Consider the following 19202-nt stretch of genomic DNA (forward strand, 5'->3'; position numbering starts at 1 on the left):
GCTTCTTTGCATGATGTTTCACGAGCAAGGTGCACTGGAGCGGCATTCTTTTCCGATTTATGTGGGCTAGTGCCATACAAAACTATAGGATGGGGATAAGTCGCGGAATAATCTTACAATGCTTTTCTCGAGTGTGTCGTAAAGAAATGTGTGTCCACTGATGGTTTTTTTAAGCTTCTTGTACCTAAATCAGCTTCGAAAAAGTTCATTTCATAAGTTCATTCCAATTTCGTCCGATCTTACTTCGCGATTGAACCTGGCAGAATCGATCTTCTTTTGGTCAAATTCTTTTCCTTCTCTAGGTTCGTTGCTTTAGGTTGGTTTGTTCCTTAACCCAGATTCTTCCCATTTCCATTGATTGTTAGGCTCAAAATTTCGAACCTAGTTCCGATCGTTCCTTTTGAGTTACGGAATGAGCCTGGTAGGTACATTTTGGGACGCCCATTACCCAAGAGCCGATGACGTTGATAAAATCTTGATTGCTTTGCTTGTCGGTAGGTGGCGCTATGTGACAGAATTATGATTTTATTAGGAGAAAATGTAAGGATTGGTTTCTTCCCAAATTTTACTATCTAAATTGATATGGTATTTTACATTTTTTATGCATCATTGCTTCTCCTATAGGAGCCAGTGCCCGATAAAGCAGATGGTCAATAAGTTAGCAGTACGACCTTTCTCAGAGTCTTCACCGGGGATTGCCTTATCGACTTATTTTTGTTTCCCTTTTATATCTTCAGTAAAGTTGAACGGTGTGCCGGTGTGATGCTGTAAATGGCATCATTGTCACCTGAACGTGCTAGAAACGCGTTTAGCTAGAAAAGCTAGGAGCAATACCTTTTCTAACTTAATCGGTAACGGGCGTTCGCGGTCCAGCCGTCTTACTGACCATCTGATCGCTTCTTTGCCTTTGCCATCTATCCACAGAACGCCCACAAACGCCTGTTCCTTGCACGTTATATGCAGCCACCCTTCAAAGATGGGAATAATGATGGACCGCAGTTAAGGGGGTGGGAGGGAGGATTGTCCAAAACGAAAACCAAACAAAAATTAAAAAATGGCGAAAAAAACGGACCTGCCACGGAGTAAGTAAGTACTTTATACATAACAGTTTCTTATCGCATCTTTTTTTTAAGCAGCATGAGCTCTATCCTTTTTTGCCTCTTTCCACTTCGTGTTGCACGTTTTCGGTAAGTCCCTGTATCCGGCCGATTTTACCTTAGTTTCTTCCGGTTCCGGTATGCCCAGGCAGCGTCCAGGTGTGCGCGAGCAGTAGATTAAATAATAGTTGAAGTATAGTTTGTTCCCCTTTTTCTTCCTTGCTTCTTCCACACCCGCAACCTCGTCTACAACAATGACGCGATAGCACACTTTAAAGTGGATATTTCCGCGGCTTTTCTTCGGCGTGCGTATTAAACCTGCGTTGCGGAACTGCATAGGTGTGTGTGTGTGTGTGTGTGGCGAGAGGACTGTGGAAAACCAGCGTACCGGTAACGCTTATCGTAGCTAGCGTCGGTCTGCAGCATCGAAACACGGGGGACAGCATCTGGGCACGTGCCCCCGTGTTATATCTGTGACGTTGGAGCAGGACATTTTTTTCTGCCCACGTGTGCCTCCTTTTTGTGTGTGTGTGTGTGTGTGTTTTAACTCGCTCACTTTTTGGCCTGTTTCCGGTTCGACGCTTTCGCGGCCTTAAACTCATATCCCCGGAGTACCATTTGCTCCCACTTCGGCTCCCTTCCGTTCCGTTGCGCATTTTCCCTACCCACATGGTGCAGCTTCCCGCCGGCACACGCGGGGGACACGCGATAAGGAATGATTAAATGATGCCATTTTTATGTGTGTGCGGCGTGCCGGGTTGTGTGTGTGTGTGTGTGTGCGTTTTTTTTGGGAGTTTTCCCACACCATTCTTCCAGGCGAGGATTTTTGTTTCATCCCACATCCTACGCTTTGTCCTTGTGAAGTTATTTTTCCCGGTGCGAATGTTTTTTGTTTTGGCTTGTGTTTCTCTATCGCACCGGTACCGGTTGTATGGGGGTCGTATTTCCTCACCCATCCAGACTAAGGTGGAAGGTAGTATGAAAAACAAAAAACCAAAAAAAAGTCCCACGCTCACTAACACACCTTCTGATCTTGCGGTGATGCCGTGTTACATGGGGCCGGTTAGTCGTTCGCTTCGTTTGTTTTGTTTGAGGTTTTTTTTGACAGCCAGTTTGAAACAGGTGCACATTTTTTTATGCTGCTCTTAGTCTTTTAAGGTGTTGAGCTGGATTCATTCATTTGAAAAATCATTTGTCCACAAGAACGGGATAAGAACGACGGTTTGGTTAAGATTTTTTTTAGTTGAAGTTGCTGTGCTGTACTGCGGAAAATTCTCTGTGTTTGCCTCTTGTAATAAATCAACAGTTTCGAGAAGTAAAAAATTGGAGTAGAATATCTGAATCAAAAGAAAATTCTTGAAGAGAGCAATCTGGTGTAATTTTGATGTAAAGAAATGATCGGGCTTCAATGAAAATTAAGTTGATGCACTTTTTAAATTTAAGATAAGGTCTCCCCTTGGTATGTTTTGTGTGTCACACTGTGTTCTGTAAATTTCGGTAAATGTTGTCCGTTATTGCCTAATACGGTTTCTAGAAACCGTGTAGGAGATCAGTGACACCGTGAGTGTCATATAAAAACATTAAAATAGAATTAGATAGAACTCTCTTGCTGTACAACCACGTAGCTAAGCGATTTGCATGTACCAATCCACTCATTACAAGAGATTCTAATAAGATGGCATAACGTAGCCTAGCGAAAATTGAAATATTGGCTCATAATAGACTGTAGGCATCTGCTGACGTCGCAAAACTCGCCAACGATGAAGATGTGGGCCCCTTCGAATGGTTGAAACCCCAAATCACTTCTTACAACGTATATTATCAAGCTCTACTCTCGGTCTAGTAACACTATTAAGGAACAATGCACAATGTTTTTATCAAACGAGTTTTGACTATACAGAAATCCCATTGTGCAATAAAAATGACAGGCCATAGTGCCTGACATTGGTGGGTGCCTTTTCAAGTCTCTTACCCATTATTTACAGACTCGAATTTTAAATCAAACCGGGTAAAAGACTCTACACTATGGGATTTACGCTGAAATGTATGCAATTCGCAGTACACGTTGCGAAAGCTACACCAAAAATTATTACGCAGCTCCTGTAAGCCAATTTGAATGGTCAGGATAGAGGGAGGGGGATTTAATCGAATAATAAGCAATATTTCATTCGACATTATTCAACCATTTGTGACCACACTGAGGACAGCCTTTGCAAGATGTGCTGCGGTTTGCAGACATTTAGGCGGTTATCTATGTGCAGGACGACTAGATTGATTCAGTCTATGCACAGGACGACAAAAATCATTTCACAAAGAAATAACGTGCTTGATGAACAACATTTAGTTACAATATTAAGAGAAATTTAATTTTTTTTAATTAATTATGACGGTCCGAGAAAATTTGATCTTGATATTACATATTTACAACACGGTGTCAAGCTGTAATCCTAAAAATATAAATAAAAATTTCATTTTTTTTTAATTCAATGGGCCTTATCTATGTCTTATATCTTTCGAGCACGTTTAACGCAACTGGCGCTTAAGGAATCACTCGTTGCTAGAATCCCTTTAATGAAATACAACGCACGCTCCTGCCAATGATACCAAAAGCATGTATCACACGCTGAGCATACACAAGAAAGTTCTATTTACACTTGTAAGACGCATATCTACGCACAGACAACGGTACAAAGATGAATGTCTTCCGGTGTGACGCGAACCGTGCAACCGTGTCGATGGGCCGTTATCAAACCTTCGCAGCAGAACGTTTGTTACAGATAAGATCAGATAAGATCCGGCAGATGTCGATGCCGATGGCCAGTGTGGTACTGTCAGGGTTGTAAAACGTGTGTACCTTATTTGCTTGCGACTGTGGGACATTGGGAAACGTGCGCCACCGGGCAAGCGATGGGCGTGCGTTATCGGTCAAAAGGTTTTCCACAACTTCGCGGAAGCATTATGTTTTCCCCGTTTTCTTCTTCCTATCGTCGTATTGTAATAGTAGCTTTGCATCGATTGCTTGAATGAGTTGTAGGGTGAATAGAAGAAACGTATTTAAGGAGACACAAATGAGAAGGTTTGGGCATAATGCTAGGAATGTATTACATCTCGAGTGCCGGCATAGACTACCTGTGATGCAAAGGTGTGAAATCAAGGTGCATGTACGGCTGTGGACAGTATTTGTCCAGCTGCTCCGAGACCTGCACGTCTCCGTAGGCAAATGGGGCAGAAGTAATGCTGGTACGTTTGCCAAAGATAGCGAGATTTATCTCGGAACTTTTATCGCAGACATTTCGTCGCAAAGGGCACAAGAACTGTGGTGCCCCTTGGGAGCGGATGCACACATCTAGCCGCTGGACAGACCAGCGAACCACCAGCACGAATAGACGGAAGGCAAGCAGACATTGGATAATGGTGTCCTTTGCAAATAGAATCCACTACACCGGACGCAATAGACTATGGTGTCCAAGCACAATGAATGCTCAGTACACAAGCGGTGCCAGTTTTTATTTGCATTGCAGTCTAGTGTTGTGCAGCGGAGTGGCTGAAAATAAGGTGAAAATAACTAGCTATCTGTCACCGTGCGATAGCGTACGCTGTGATGTAAAGGCAATTCTACGCAAACAGGTGGGTGAAAGCGATAGCGACGGGAAGCACTGTAGCCCGAGAGGAGGAAGAAGAAGAAGAAGTCGAAAAAAGCAACCGATATTAAGAGATGAATGTCTGAAGAAGGTTGGTTGGTTTGGGGTGCATTAACTCTTCGCCAGGAAGCTACCGCTCTGTCAGACACTGATACTGCAATGGCATCACAAGAGCTTCATCTCACCGATTTAGAAGGATTGTACCCGGGGGTTGACAGAACGTCACCAATCTGGTGTTGCAGATAACGAAATGGAAATTTATACTTCACAAAACGACTAACAGCATGCAGGAAGGTACCGTTTCCAGGGAAACGGGAAACGAAAAGCAAAAAAAAAAAAAACGATAGCTATGAGATAAGTGTCAAGATTGAATGCCTTTCAGAAAAGGAAAATAGTGGCTTGGAAAAACATCCAAGCCGAGCGAATGTATGATAATACCGAACGTAGGGAAGACGATAATCTGATAGGAACGAGTATTTTCTCCGAATACCGAAGCTCGTGCATGAAAGTGTTGTTTGCAGTTGCAGGAATTATGCTGGTGTATTACAGTACACACACTGCTCTTCTACCCTGCTAACGTGGGGCAAAGATAAATGTTGTCACTTTCAATCAAGAGCTTGCCGAGACTCGCTCTCGAGAGAAGACTTGTTATAGCATCGAAGATAATGCTCCACTGAAATCTTGGGCGAAAATCTCAGCAATGATGTCAATTGTTTTACGCTCGGAAATCTCTAGCCACCCTGTAAAAGTAGAGCCGTTTGATAACGATGCACGAGACGCGTTATCAAGGCCAGTGATAAGCGAATCCTCTTGAGAAGGTATCTCGATCTCGAGAGCAATCTTGCGCACTTACCCAACAAGATCCTCGTGCTTCGGGAACGTAATAGCTCGTACAGCTTCGGATGCATTTGGCAGCCGTCGATCGCTGGTCGGTGGTAGCTATGGCAATAGATTGGACACACGTTCATATGCGAACATTCACTGTATTACGGTAGCACTTTCACACTTCAAATCACTCTTTTCGCCAACTGCTAATCACTTCACTTTAGCGATTCAACTTGCGCAAACGCTTGATTATCACCAATTATTTGTAAGCTCACTTTGATTTCAAAATGCACATCATTATTGAAAAATCTAAACACACACATAATTAAAACACACAGAAAACCACTCCCGAGATATATGCAAATCGTTCACTGGACGAGCGTACCGAAAAAAGCTTCGTTGCCACAAGCTGTGCAGGGCAGTGCGTTGCTATCGCAGCGCGAGTCACACGGCGACTGAGTCCGGGCACCACCCGTACCACCGTTTACACTGCATATCGCAAAGACTACAGCGTCAAACGACCCGGGGCATGGACATCTTGTGAGAGACCTTCCGCTACAACCGGCCTGGATTGAGATATACAGGGTTTTGAGCCATAGCATGGATCGCTCAGCGGAATGTTTCTAGCTGGAATGGTGGAATATCAAAAGTCCACTGTGACGCTTTGCAATCATATAATGGGGCCAGGCAAACAGTTTGAGGAAATTTGCAATGCGGCTATGCGGCTGGATAAGCTGTGGATTTTTTGCCCTGTCGTACTGCAAAACTGAAAAATGACTTGGGATCGTCTATTTACGAGACCCAAATCTATCACTCATATTCGAGCGCGGTTAACAATTGCAACGCAGTGTTTTAATTACAACTCCATAGTCCGCAGCTGGAAACAAAATTCCACAGCCATATTGCAGATTTCCTCTTACTGAAACTCACCTTCTTTGCAAGATTCCATTATTTGGTTGCAAAGCTCAACATCGAATTTGCTTTATTCCCTGTTTTTCTTTAAAACATTCGCCTGAGTGAATCAAAAGTTTCATCGCATGGATCAAAACCCTGCAATCGAATTGTGCGAAGATAAGAAAGGAGCCATCCTCGCACTGTGGCTGTACGGCGACGGGGTAGAGAGCACAAGGGTGTAGATTGGTTTGTTGATTTGAAGGGCCAGAGCCAGAGTTGTCGCTAGATCCGCTCGTCCGATAACGAGAGCGCTAGAGATATGGGTATGTGGCTATATTTGGACACCTCAGCACCCTGCACCAATCCTTGTTGGCTACCCATCAATATTCTTAGACAGCGAATGGAAGCGGTGCGCGGCCGACCGTAGGTGATCGCAAACCTATCCTCCGAACGTCTTTTTTTAAACCACCAATGCCAATACGAAATGTACGGGCGCGTCTTATCAGTGCCACATTGGCCCATTGGATTTCTATCCACTGGCTGGGTCCCCTCCACCTCTTCAGCCGGGTCCAACATTCCGGTATGTAAATGTACTCTACTATCGGGGGTCTATATCTACGTCCCCGGGGCGCTCCTTCCATGTGGTGCCCCGAGAAATGTGCGATCCACAATCGCGTAGGTAGCACACCACCGCCACCAGCACTCATTGGCGGACACTAGATAAGGCACTAAAAGGCGATACCCGAAAAGTGTACACACGGGGCGAGGCAGCAGCAGCAGCAGTGAAGACAAGGAAAGAAACCGGACGCGAACACCTTACTTCCGTGCCGTGCGTCCCTGATCCGCCGCCGTCCGCTCAATCGACGGGCTCCGTCGGGGCCAGCTCAAGTCAACTGGCGCGATATCGAAGATAAGCGAAAAATGTTCATCATAACTTTATCGCTAGTCAAACATGGAACGTTATTAACAGTCTTTTCACTTCCACCGCTCCCGTCCGCGCTCCCGTTGGCCCTCTGCCTCGCTCGCATGAGTCAAGGCTGGGTGTTCCGGCGAGACCAATGCTCAAATCTTCTTTCCCGGCAAGGCAACACACTTAAGCAGAGGCCGGTCCAGATAAGCGACACGAAAGATTGGAGCAACCAGATAAGACGAAGCCGCGCACGGAGTCGAACCCTGCCCTGCTTCTAGGGATTCGTTGCGACCCGGCCGCTACAACGAACGCGGAATAGATTCGAGTCCGAGAACGGAAGCACGAGAACTCTGAGGCAAATGGAACGATGATGGTCATTCAATAATGAGAACAATATTCCAATCACATGGGTCTGCAACTGTCACTGGCATTTGGGAGTTGATTAATGATTGTATGCTTATTGGTTGATTAGCGCTGACGATAGCGCTGAGTAAAAGATTTACACACATTTTATGTATTTATTTCACTTTGGCAACATCAGTTTTCCAAAGTCTTGGTGTGTGGATTAAATTGGGAAGATATTTTCAACGATTAAGCACCATTCAGCTACAACAGTGACTTACGCTCATCCCGGTCCGAGTGTCCGAGAATTCAAATGTCAGAACGCTATCCGGCGCTTATCGACAATGGTCACTCTCGCTCCGCCTGCCCCAACGGTTTGCAAACGGTTGCAACGGGCACCAAACAGCATCAGTGTACACGCAAGTACACGACCGAGTTTTGATGTAGAGAATGTGGCGCTACATTTGTCCCAATAAAGGAGAAGCTTGATGGAATCGGGCCTGGAACCGGTTTCAGGGATCGCATTGTGGAACCGTTGCCCGGCGGAGACAAACGATGCCCGGGTCCGCGCGTATCACGCGAACAACATACATAAACAGTACGAGAGCGCAAGATAAAACTTCATATCCGGAAATGAAACCTTACGATAAGCGGCGCAACTACTACAACTGCTACTGCTGCTACTGCTTCTATCGTGCTGTGACATTGTACGACGAGCCGTACGGGCAAAAGCGGATTCTCGACCCGGGAGTACCGGGTGAACCGATGGCAAATTTGTGATCGTCCAGCGCGGTACGCTGCATAACGGCAAGTCACAAGATGTAATCTTGATGCTGGGAGCTTCAAAGTGTCTCGATGGATGTGGCGCGCGCAAAGTGTCCCCAATGTTGCCCAGAACGCTAGAGCTTCATCCGCCGTGTGGCTACTTTCACCCTCCCGAAAAACAAGCAACTTGATGCAGGCGTATGGACGCGTGAATGTAATACCGGTGCGTTATCGTACCGTGGACGGAAGTGCCGGAGATTGATGCCGTTGTTGCACTGGTCGGTCGGTTGGCAAGATTCTCGCTCTGGATACTGGCGGGATTCGTCGTCCCGGGGTCGATTGTTATCTGCACTGGTGTGCAATATGCATCTGGCGAGTGTTTTAGATACGCGGTTAGGAGGACAGCAGAGAGAGAGAGAGAGAGAGAGAGAGAGAGAGAGAGAGAAAGAGAGGTCGCGCGAAAGCAGGCGTTCGGCGTGATATGAATATTTATGCATAGGATGCATTTATGTACATTTCGTACTTTGGTACTAGGTTTACAGGTTGGTGTATGAAGTTTGTATGAATTGGTGTTCATGTTGGAACATATTTCAAAAGAGCTGTGTTTAAGCATACAACACAGCAAATCAAATCGAGGGCTCTAGAGCTATCGAAACCCTTATACATGGCTCTTATCCTGCCATTTTGACAATCGTCTCCAGGCATGATCGATTAGGCTTCACATGCATAAACGATCAAACGCTACCCGTACGGTACGGGGCTAATTGATAAGCGTGAGCCAGTACCAGCAGACAGTTCACGCAGCACTATCTCTGGTTCCCGTAATCAGTTCGTAGATCAATTTCATCTATTCCCCCCAGTCGTACCACAGATAAGCAAACATCTTCACGCTTGGTCCACATTACATAGTTTCTTTGGCTAATCAAAAGTTGGCCACGGTTGGTACCCGTTATCGGAGACTTGCGTTCGAAGGCTTCGATATGCAACACAGGGCGAACGTATCGACACAGAGGTGTTATCGCGCGATACTGCCCAGGAGGGAACATTCTAGTGATGGTCGCACTGATTATCGGACGATACGGTTTTCGAGTGTATTATCAGTTGCTGTGCTGGTTTGTACAGGGGCAGCGTGAAATCCTTCAATGGACATCTTGATTGATCTGTGGACGCGAGAAGGGTTCTCAACAAGCGGTACAATCATTTCCAATCGATCATCATGAAAACGGGAAAAGCAATGTAAGGTAGCTTTGAAAAACAATCATTTGAAACTCATCTGTTTGGTGAATGAAGTAGCACCGATGCAATGAACGTTCGTAAAGTAAGGAAAATAAGGGCTCTAGAAACTTGCCCTGGTGCCCTGACTACTTAACAGTTCTTCTCTCACTCCATCGCCGGGATATTTATTTCGGTAGAGGAAGAAGTCATCGTCGAACCGTTTCCGGTTTACGATAAGGAACGCACTGCGTGACCGACAGCTAACCAGCTGCACTGATAACGACGATAGATTGTTCAACCTTGCTTTAGGCAGGACTGGGAATCGTGGAGAGAGAAGGCATACTCCCATGTTGCACACATGACCATAATGATGGTGATGAAATGCCTGCAAAACAACCAAAAACTGAAGCAAATTTACTTTTACTACCGGCCGTGTCCTTTCATGGCTGATCATCTCCTAGAACCATTACGTGATCTGCGTGAGGCTGTTTGAGAATCAACAAAACGGTCCGATAAGGAACCAAAATAAAGTATAACAACCGGCAGGAAGGGCGCGGCTTCAGTTGCAGTTCCACGCGTTTCCTAGAGCGAAGCCAGCCAACAGAACCTTTGCAACTGAGGTCCATTAAACGTGTGTAAAGGAATGCAACGGTTTTCCCCTTGCCAAGCAGGTTTTGGGTGAGTGTTTGTTTGTTTGTCGCATGTTCGTTGTTTCGTGAAGTAAAATGATGGGAGTTTGCAGTTTTATCAGCAAAGCAGCAGTATGCCAGACTGCATTTTGCTTAACGGATCAACGAAACACGGAGGAAAAAATGGTATCATCAAGACTTAAAGCCCAAGGACTCCCTGTCCCTCTCTTAACTCTCGCTCTCTCTTTCTCTCTCTGTTTCGCGGTGTTTCAACATAATAAAAGCAAGGGCAACCTACGAAAATGCATAGACTTGCGGAAAAAAATGAACAAACAAGGACTGCACCGTGTGCCTGTGGAACGCTTAAAATGCACTCCTGCTGTAGAGAACTGGCAGCAGGCGAAGCGTGGGAACTGTATTCCGAATAAAATTAAAAAAATAAATCCCTAAACTCCCTCCAAACTACAACTATTGCATTTCGAGCCTCGTTTAAAGCGTTGATGCTCAGGATAGCAGACTGTACAACGGGAAAAACGGAAAGCTCTTTTTGTTTGTTACTGTATTCCGATGCAAGCGGGAGCACGGATCACGGACGGCTGCTCCGAGCTGGCAGCTTATCTTACCGACCAAACTGGCCAAAACTATCGTGCGCCTTTTGCTTATAAAATAACAAGCAGAAATAAAACAAAACAAACGCAAAAAAAAATTCAACCGGCCAAAGCAGGGTAAAAAAACGAAGCTATAACGGTGCAGGGCTGCCGGCACGTACTTACTTAAATTTTGAACCATTTTTTTCTGCCGAGCAATTTTTTGTTCTGTTTGTGCTCCTTTTGGCTAGTTCTATTAGCCTGCATCTAGGTGTAGATTACAAAACCATCGTATGGATGGAAAGGAAGTCACGCTTGCTTTTAAAGGCAAACAAAAATAGCAAAAAAAAAAAACGATGGTAAAGGTGTGTACGGTGGTCTAAGCCCAGCCCCGGCCAGTTCGTAATGAACTCGACCGTTTAATCTGTTTCGAAACTATTTTCTTCAGGCATTTCTGGCATCACGTTTCGTTTCGAGTAGCGAGAATGCAATAATTCTGGCACGAGGCTCGCGATTAGCAAACGGTAGCGCGCCCACAGATCGATCGTACCGCGCGGCACCAGGCGCCTCCATTGTATTCTGTTGAGCGCGATAGGTAAGATTACATAAGGAAAATATTAAAAATAAAAAATTTAAATTAAAAGCTTAATTGCAATTAATTGCGATTGATAATTACATTATTTGGATAAACTTTTCATATTAAAAAAAAGTTTGTCAATTTTAGCCAACACTTCTAGTTCTTCTTTTATCATAAGAAAACAGAGTGTTAATGTTAGTCAAATTAAATGCCAAAAATTATCAATATGTTGTGCAAACCGCTCCTTTAATCGTTTGTGCTTTAAGTAAGCATTTTTTTGGGCTACAGCTTTTAAGCTTTTTTAATCACTTGCCTGTTTGTTTCGCTTTACATCATCTAAAAAATATTCCCCCCCAAAAAACACACCAAACGATCAGCTCTCCCTGTGGTTGGGGTATCGCCTTACCAGTTTTGGGTCTGTTTTAAAAATTATTTACGTTCACATTCGCTCGCGCCCACTAGGGGCGGGACGGGAAAAGGTGGCATTATTATCGTTTTAAAATTTATTCCTCTCCATTTGCTGTTGAAGTAAATGTTCGCTGTTGCGTTGGGTTGAAAACAGAGCCGCGCGGAACGGAACGGAAGGGTTTGCACACGCATTTGCGATACGTACATATTATAAAAGCGATCAGCAAAGAGGGCTGTTTATGTGTTTTTTTGTGTGTGTGTGCTGTTTTGGGGAGGTTATGTTTTTTTCTTTTCGCATACCTTAAATGGGGTATGTGGGAGCGATTGTGTGCAGGCCGTTAAACAAAAAAACGCTGTAAGCTCACACCCACACACACACACACACACCCACACACAAATAAAAATAAAACATAATAATATAAAACTGCACTACAAATACGCAAAAGGCGGCAAAAGGGAAGCACTATTTGTGATAAGCGCAACCAAAGGAAGGCAACTGAGAAAACAAAACAAAAACGGCACCAGAAGCGGTAAAGCACAAAACCGGTAAAGGGAACGCAAAATAAGTGAAGCAATAAATGTTGAATTCAACGCGGGACCACGTGCGAAGCAAGCAAAAATAAAAAATAAATGTCACTTTAGTGCGCCTGTTTTACATACGCGCGCCACCACGAACGGACGAAATGATAAAACGTTGTTGATAAGTGTGCAGCACACGGTAGAACACTAAACAAAGCCCTCGGTCGCTGTCGTTTGGCGAGGTGTGTTCGGGATGGCGATTTGGAATGCGGGTCTTCGGGAGCAGGTGAGGCGTAGAGATAAGGGGCGATAGTTTAGATGCACTTGGCGAATGATTGTCCCCGTCCGACTTCCCGTAAGCAGATTCAATTGGGGACGATTAAATGGGGCTTGCGGAGAACCACCAGCGACCGTGTTGTTTGTGCAGATAAATGAGAAAGTGAGTTGAGTGGAAAAGAAAATGGCTGGCTGCTGGTTTGTTTGAATGTTTAGTTTACGGAGCAATAAGTGATTTAGGAGGAAACTCTTCTTTTAGAGAGTATTTTCTTGGCTCTATAGTCGCAAGAGGACTTGGCCTACCATTCATGGCTTCCTTGACTTAGTTTACCTTGGAACTAGTTCGAGATAACCGGGCGGTGAGTTCTTGGCGGGATTTGATGCCCAGTTCAACCATGTAAAACTCGGCGATGGTAAGGCCTAAAGTACCCAGGACCTCAGTAAATAATATATATTATACAGTGACATACAATAGAATAAGACCATTTTTATATCTGACTTTCAAACTACTCATTTCCACAATAGTTCAACGAAATTTGGCAAAGGCATCTTCAACATTTTAACTTTCTGAATCAATTTTGTTTTTCTTCAAAAATGAGCAAACTATAGCTCCTTGCTATTCTGCTTTTTTGGTATCATTACTTCGAAAAATCTCGTCCTGTTAGTTGAATAAACAAATGTCTGGCTTTCTGTGACTTGATTTTACCCGTAGCTTGATAGTCAGTCCTGCGTATGAGAAGGCGGTCTGAATGTAATTTAATCTTCAGTCCTACTATGTGAAGATCGGCGCCGCTATCGTCTCGACCGTCAAACCGCGTCTGAGTAACAAAGCTGGGCTATTCTTAAGTTAAATAATAGGAACCTGGAAGAACCCGACACTTATTTCAAATTTCTTTGAATTTAAAGTTTGGTGAATGTTTTGGCCATGTTTTTATGAGAGTGGGACAAACAAAAACTCAGAATCGATTTCTCTATTGATCCAATGATAAAATTATATTTTCAACATCTTGAACTAAATTCTATAAGAAATCACCTCAATTTGTGGCATCATAACTTCAATTTTACGATTTGCAAAAATTTAAGTGGTCTTGTTCCATTGTCCGTCACTGTATATAAAGTGAAGCAAATATAATGTAATTTACAATTTTTGATCTAAAGAAATAAACTTGCCAGTATTTTTTATCTCATCGCTTGTGAAGTTGAATGACTGATTGTTCGTGACTTACCTGCAAAAACAAAAAGAGAAAAGAAAATTTTATGGTTAGAAATGTTTGAACATGAAGAGTTGTATTTGTATTGAAGGTTGGTTATTATTATTGTATATCGGTGTATTGGTGCATGTCGTTGTTGCCTGTCTGCATTCCATTCAGACCGGATAATCTCACAAGGCAAATCAAAGCCAGCCGTTTTAAACTTCCCGCCAATCTTTACGAGCTCAATTTCAACGCTCCTGTACCCGGTAACGGTCAACAGATAACGCCAACGGGCCAATATAAGCGCAAATGCTTATAGTTGCATGAGTTTCATCATGCGTACTGTGTATGGAAAATTAAAAAAAAATGCAAGGGCAAATAAATTGCTATCACAATTGCTAGCGAAAAAGTATTGAAAGAAAACAAAATTGTTCCTCGCCATTTCCCACATTAAATTTATGTTAAATGATACAACGAATAAGGGGGCACGGTGCACACACACACAAAATGGTCGCAGGATACGATATAACGGACGATGTTTGTTTTTGTTTTTCCTTCCTGCTGCCATTTGGACATCCCCAAACAGTACCCTTTCCGCGATGGTGATGCGTCGGTGGTGATCACTTACCAAACCCTTTCCCCCCCCCCCCCCCGCTTTCCTGCCCGGCTTGATGAACACCTATCTCCCTCCAAAAGCAGCAGCAAAAGTTTGAAGAAAGCGTATGGAAAAGGATGAAAATACACCAAACAAAAAAAAAACGCAAAAAACATAAACCTTTATCTTATCGTAACCGGTATGCGCGTGCGATAGCTGGCGGGCCATTTGGTTGGTGACTCCTCGTTTTGTCTTTGCTTTTTTTCCTCCCTCCGGGTGGTACCCATTAATCTGATACTCATTTGAATGATGGCGGTGATGGACAATCAGACGGTGTGGGATGTGGTTGTGCAAAATGGGGTTAAAAAGTTTGCTGAGTACGCAGACTGCTTCCTTGCATGTACCATTCGCTTCCTGAATTCTTGCATTAAAAAAAAATGTTCGCAATTTTATTGGGATTAAACACAATACAAGTAGGCATTGAAGAAGGATAAAATACTAGTTTATAATTAAAGACATATAAAGCAACAATTATTTTATCCCTTTTTAAGTGACTTACAGTACCGGACAAAAAAAAAAAATCATGCTTCAACACAAAAATTGCCTTTTGGTTGTAATTTTTGTAAATTTTTCTTTTTCATGCAATGATTTATTCGGAAAATTTAACAACAATTTCTATAACCAAGAGGATAATAATATTTGTTGAAGAAATAATTAAATCAAACAGTAGATTCTTTAGACTAGTAGATTCAAACAGTGGGTTAGACCCAACAAATCATATTTTAATTGACTATTGTTTGTTACTGTTTAGATGAGACGTACTCCGCAAATTTGACAACGCTGTACTTCAGACTGCCATAATTTGCTGGACCTCATAGAAAGAAGTTAGCGGGAATATTTTTGTTGTTTCCATCACTTTCCGGAATATCGCTTAAAATCACATCACACATACGGCCAGACATGAAAAAATGGCCAGGCACACATATCACCAGACATGTGCGTAAAAACGAGTCACAGAAAGCCAGAAATGACAGGCCGAAATCTTCAGAGGTTGTAGTGCCAAGGATGTTATTTGGACAGGGACGCCCTCGTGTGAAGAGGCTTCGTGATGCCCTGGAGAATCATTCGAATGGCTAATGAAAACCCAAAGAATTTTTCAAGGTAGATTATGGGATCGATGAATCTGAATGTCGATCTTTCTATCATACGCTGGTGTCTCAACGCGATCGGCATGGTGTACAGGTCGGCATCAAACCTTACATTCATCAGCCAGCTAAATAGGAGATTGGAATTTGATAAAAAGTACATTCGGATATCCATCAACTATTGGAAAACCGTTTTGCAGAGTAATGAACGCAAGTGTGAGACGTGTGGACAAAAAAGTCGATCCAAAGTATGGCGCAGACCTGGAGGCACACTAGATGAGACATGTATTCAGAAGATGGTGAAGCATGGATAATGAAAAATTATGGTACTGGACTGGAATCGTTTGGAATCACGAAAATCATGATTAATGAAAATTTCAGCGAAACGAACTTCAACTTTCAACAGGACAACGTTTCCCCTAATGTAGATTTATTTTGTCCAGCACTGTATCTATCTGTATTAATAGCGAATAGCAACATCGTACTATGTGCCCGTAACACAAACACCAACTAACTCTGTTTTGATAACGGAAACCGCTTCGTTTCTGGACGGGAAAAAAGGTAACAACCATTCCAACACCAAACGTCCGTCATTAGTGGCACCAACTCATTACATCCTTTGCTTTAAATACTTTTAAACTCTCTTCCCCGATCGTTTGGTAAGGGTAGTTTGCCAGTATTTATTTTTGATATTTTGTTTTTGCTGTTAATTCCTTCCCTCAAAAGCCCTTTGGCTTGTTCCCATTTGCGTGATAGAATAAAAATTCAACGCAAAAATCCACGATACCGCCAGCGCGTTTGCTGTAGTGCCTGCGCGTCTCGATTTATGAGTTCCATTTAAAATTCTTCTATCCCCACTCGTTCGTTAGTGGTGGTTGGTGCTGGGCACACAAAACGCCAACAAACCCCTTTCCTCCCCACATGCCGGAGCCGGCTGACCCGACCGGGATAAGGTTTATGGACTTGCGATAGTAATTGCCGCATTTCTCGCATCCATATCCTGATGGTTGGTTGGCTTGCTGGTGTTGGCTGCTTGATCGAGACCGATTCCGTATCCTGCTGGGTGCGCAGAAGGAAAAAAGGGAAACGAAAGGCAAGCAGTGGCGGGTGCAAGGTGCTTTGCTTCGTCTGCGTTTGCACACATTCCACCCTAACTTTGCGGAAAAAGCTTTCCCGTTACATGCGTGAACCTCGGGGAAAGTTTTGCGGAGCAAAAGGACGAGAAAGCGAATGGAACAGGAGACACATGGAGTGCGATAAGAAAATGGAAAGCAACAAGGCAGCTAAATGGAGGGCGATTGTGTGCCGACGGTGTGTAAAGAAAACGAGCAGCAGAGAAAGAAAAAACAATATAATTTAAATCTTATCTCGGCGAAGGAAAAATGGCACCAAACGGCTCCATCGTGCTCCACGCACCGCACGATAAAGCACCGCGGTGCTCATTTTCCATACTTTTGCCCTGTGTTGTGTGCCGGGTAGGGGAAGGAAAAACTCCACCAGGGGACGTGGTTATGGGGGTTACAAAATCAACACCGAGATCCTTCAAAACTCCAATGCCGTACAGCAGCAGCAGCATAGCAACATACGCAACACTCGCATGCTCTAATGCCGGGCTGATTAAAACGCGACCGAGTGTGCGATAAACGAACGAAAAAAAAAAACAGGCCTCCCTTTTGCAATCCTTTTACCACTCCGTGTGTGTGTGCGTGTTTGTGTGTGTGTGGTATCTTGGCACTAACCACGGCAAGGAACGGCTCACGACAAGTATAAGAAAGTTTACATGCAAATTTCCGCAAACAGCCCGCCAGCAATTATAATTAAACACATGATTATCACATGGAAAACACTCACCCAAGCCCGTGTCTCCCTTTTCCCCATCCGACCTCGTCTATTTTCCTGCTTTTCCTGCCGGAAACAAAGCCACATACACATACACACACACACACGCATACCCGGACGCGCGCTCATTCGTTTGTGCGATTATGACGATTAACCATTGGGCACAAAAAACGGAGGAAAAATCGCGAGTGATTCGACAGAACCTTAATTCACTTTTTATGGCCATTGATAGCGCTGCTTATCCTTGCACTTGGGGGGCTTTCCTTGGTGGGTGGGAAACGCTTTTGTTTTGCATTTCTTTTCTGTTTTCTGAGCATGCAAAGGGAGCGAACGGGAGCGACTAAAAGGTAAAACGGCTCAAAACGAAGTGCCAATGGCAATGGGAAGTGATCGCTATCAGCTCGCTTTACGGGTGTGGCGGAGGGTGAGCAGAAGAAGAAAAGGATGGGGGTGAAAATGCTTATCAACCCGTGCACGCGATCGGGTGAAAAATCACGAACGAGGAAATATCGCCACCGTATCCGTACTTTCGCTCTGGCAAACGGTACGCAGTTTCTATGTTTATAAATAATTTTAATCCGTTTCTTTAATGGTTTTTAGCTCGGCAGTGTTTTTTGCTTCTTCTTTCGCTTAGAATTGAAACCAAAGAAAAGAGCTCGTGATGTGTTAAAATTGCTTTCCGCAGCACACACACACACACACACACACACACTTTTGGTGCGTATTAATTGTTTGGTATGTAAAATATTGTTTATCACGTGATGAACCGTATTTTGCAAGGGCTTTAGCTATAGTCAACCGTGGCTAAATAAGTAACAATCGCTAATGGAAGTAAATACTGTGCGGGCAGCGCAACGTGTGTTCTAAAGCCGTTCGTTATCGGCAAACTTGCGCGTACATTAACATTCTACAAACTGTCACAAAGGCGAGTAACAACTGTTCGAGGCTTTCAAACCCGATAAGCGAATGTGAAAATCATACGCATTCGCCGGGCCGGGTTCGTGGCAGAATGAAGTCATTTCCATTTTCTTGGAATATAGACTTGGTGCTGGAGCTGGAACAAACAGCACATTTATAACGATAAACTTATGTTTCCAAAGAACCTCTTCGCCTTCATGTGGTAGATGTTTGACACCGACGCGTGAGAGTTAGAATAAAATAAGATTTTTCCCGTAAGCCCACAACACATTCACTTATCGATTGCTTAAAAGGAAATTAAATAAATTCTACCACCCTGGATGTCCTTGTTCGAAGCCGGTGCTAATGCTGGCATGTCTCTCGCTGTGCCAGCCCACAATTCCCCACCCCGGCCAACGACTCCACATCCGATAAGATAGCATCAGGCCAAACCCACTTAGCCTATTTAAAGCGCACCGAATTACACCGATATGGAAGGTTCGGCCAGTTTCCTTATCCGTGCGCAGGCAGTGTGCGCTCCGGTTCCCTTATCTCGGCCCGCGTATCAAAGCGGATGGGTGCGCGATAACAGGCGCCCGAAGGAATTGAATTATATTCTCGGTCTTTAGGAAAAAAATGAAAACATTGAGAGGAGGAGAGAGCCTGCTGCTGATTAAAAGCCACCGATAGAGGGCCCTCTAGTGTGGATGGCAATGGAGTGCTGCAATAGGTCCCCAACCGATGCGGGATCGGAAGATAGCCGGCTGGAATTGTGGGATTCTGATGCTCTAATGCTTTGATTGGAAGTGTTTTAATCCATGCAGCTAGCTGCTCTCGACTAGTACTGT

The 19202-nt window shown here is 44.0% G+C and overlaps 1 protein-coding gene across 13 annotated transcripts in view; it reads right to left on the reverse strand.

The window, feature by feature from the left end:
- The window catches only part of LOC118513315 (zinc finger protein ush), a 219569-nt gene that overhangs the window by 45024 nt on the left and 155343 nt on the right, over positions 1–19202 (reverse strand). The window contains exon 1 of one of the 13 annotated variants that reach the window (XM_036058903.1): positions 5592–6123. The exons of 11 other annotated variants lie outside the window; for them this stretch is intronic. In XM_036058903.1, the coding sequence (XP_035914796.1) occupies positions 5592–5706 (115 nt within the window). In that variant the 5' untranslated portion in view covers positions 5707–6123. Of the gene's footprint in view, positions 1–5591; positions 6129–19202 lie in introns of those variants that run through there. One more of the 13 variants, XM_036058917.1, reaches the window with a different exon arrangement.

Source organism: Anopheles stephensi, chromosome 3 (genome assembly GCF_013141755.1).
Source record: "Anopheles stephensi strain Indian chromosome 3, UCI_ANSTEP_V1.0, whole genome shotgun sequence".
Taxonomy (NCBI): Eukaryota; Metazoa; Arthropoda; class Insecta; order Diptera; family Culicidae; genus Anopheles; species Anopheles stephensi.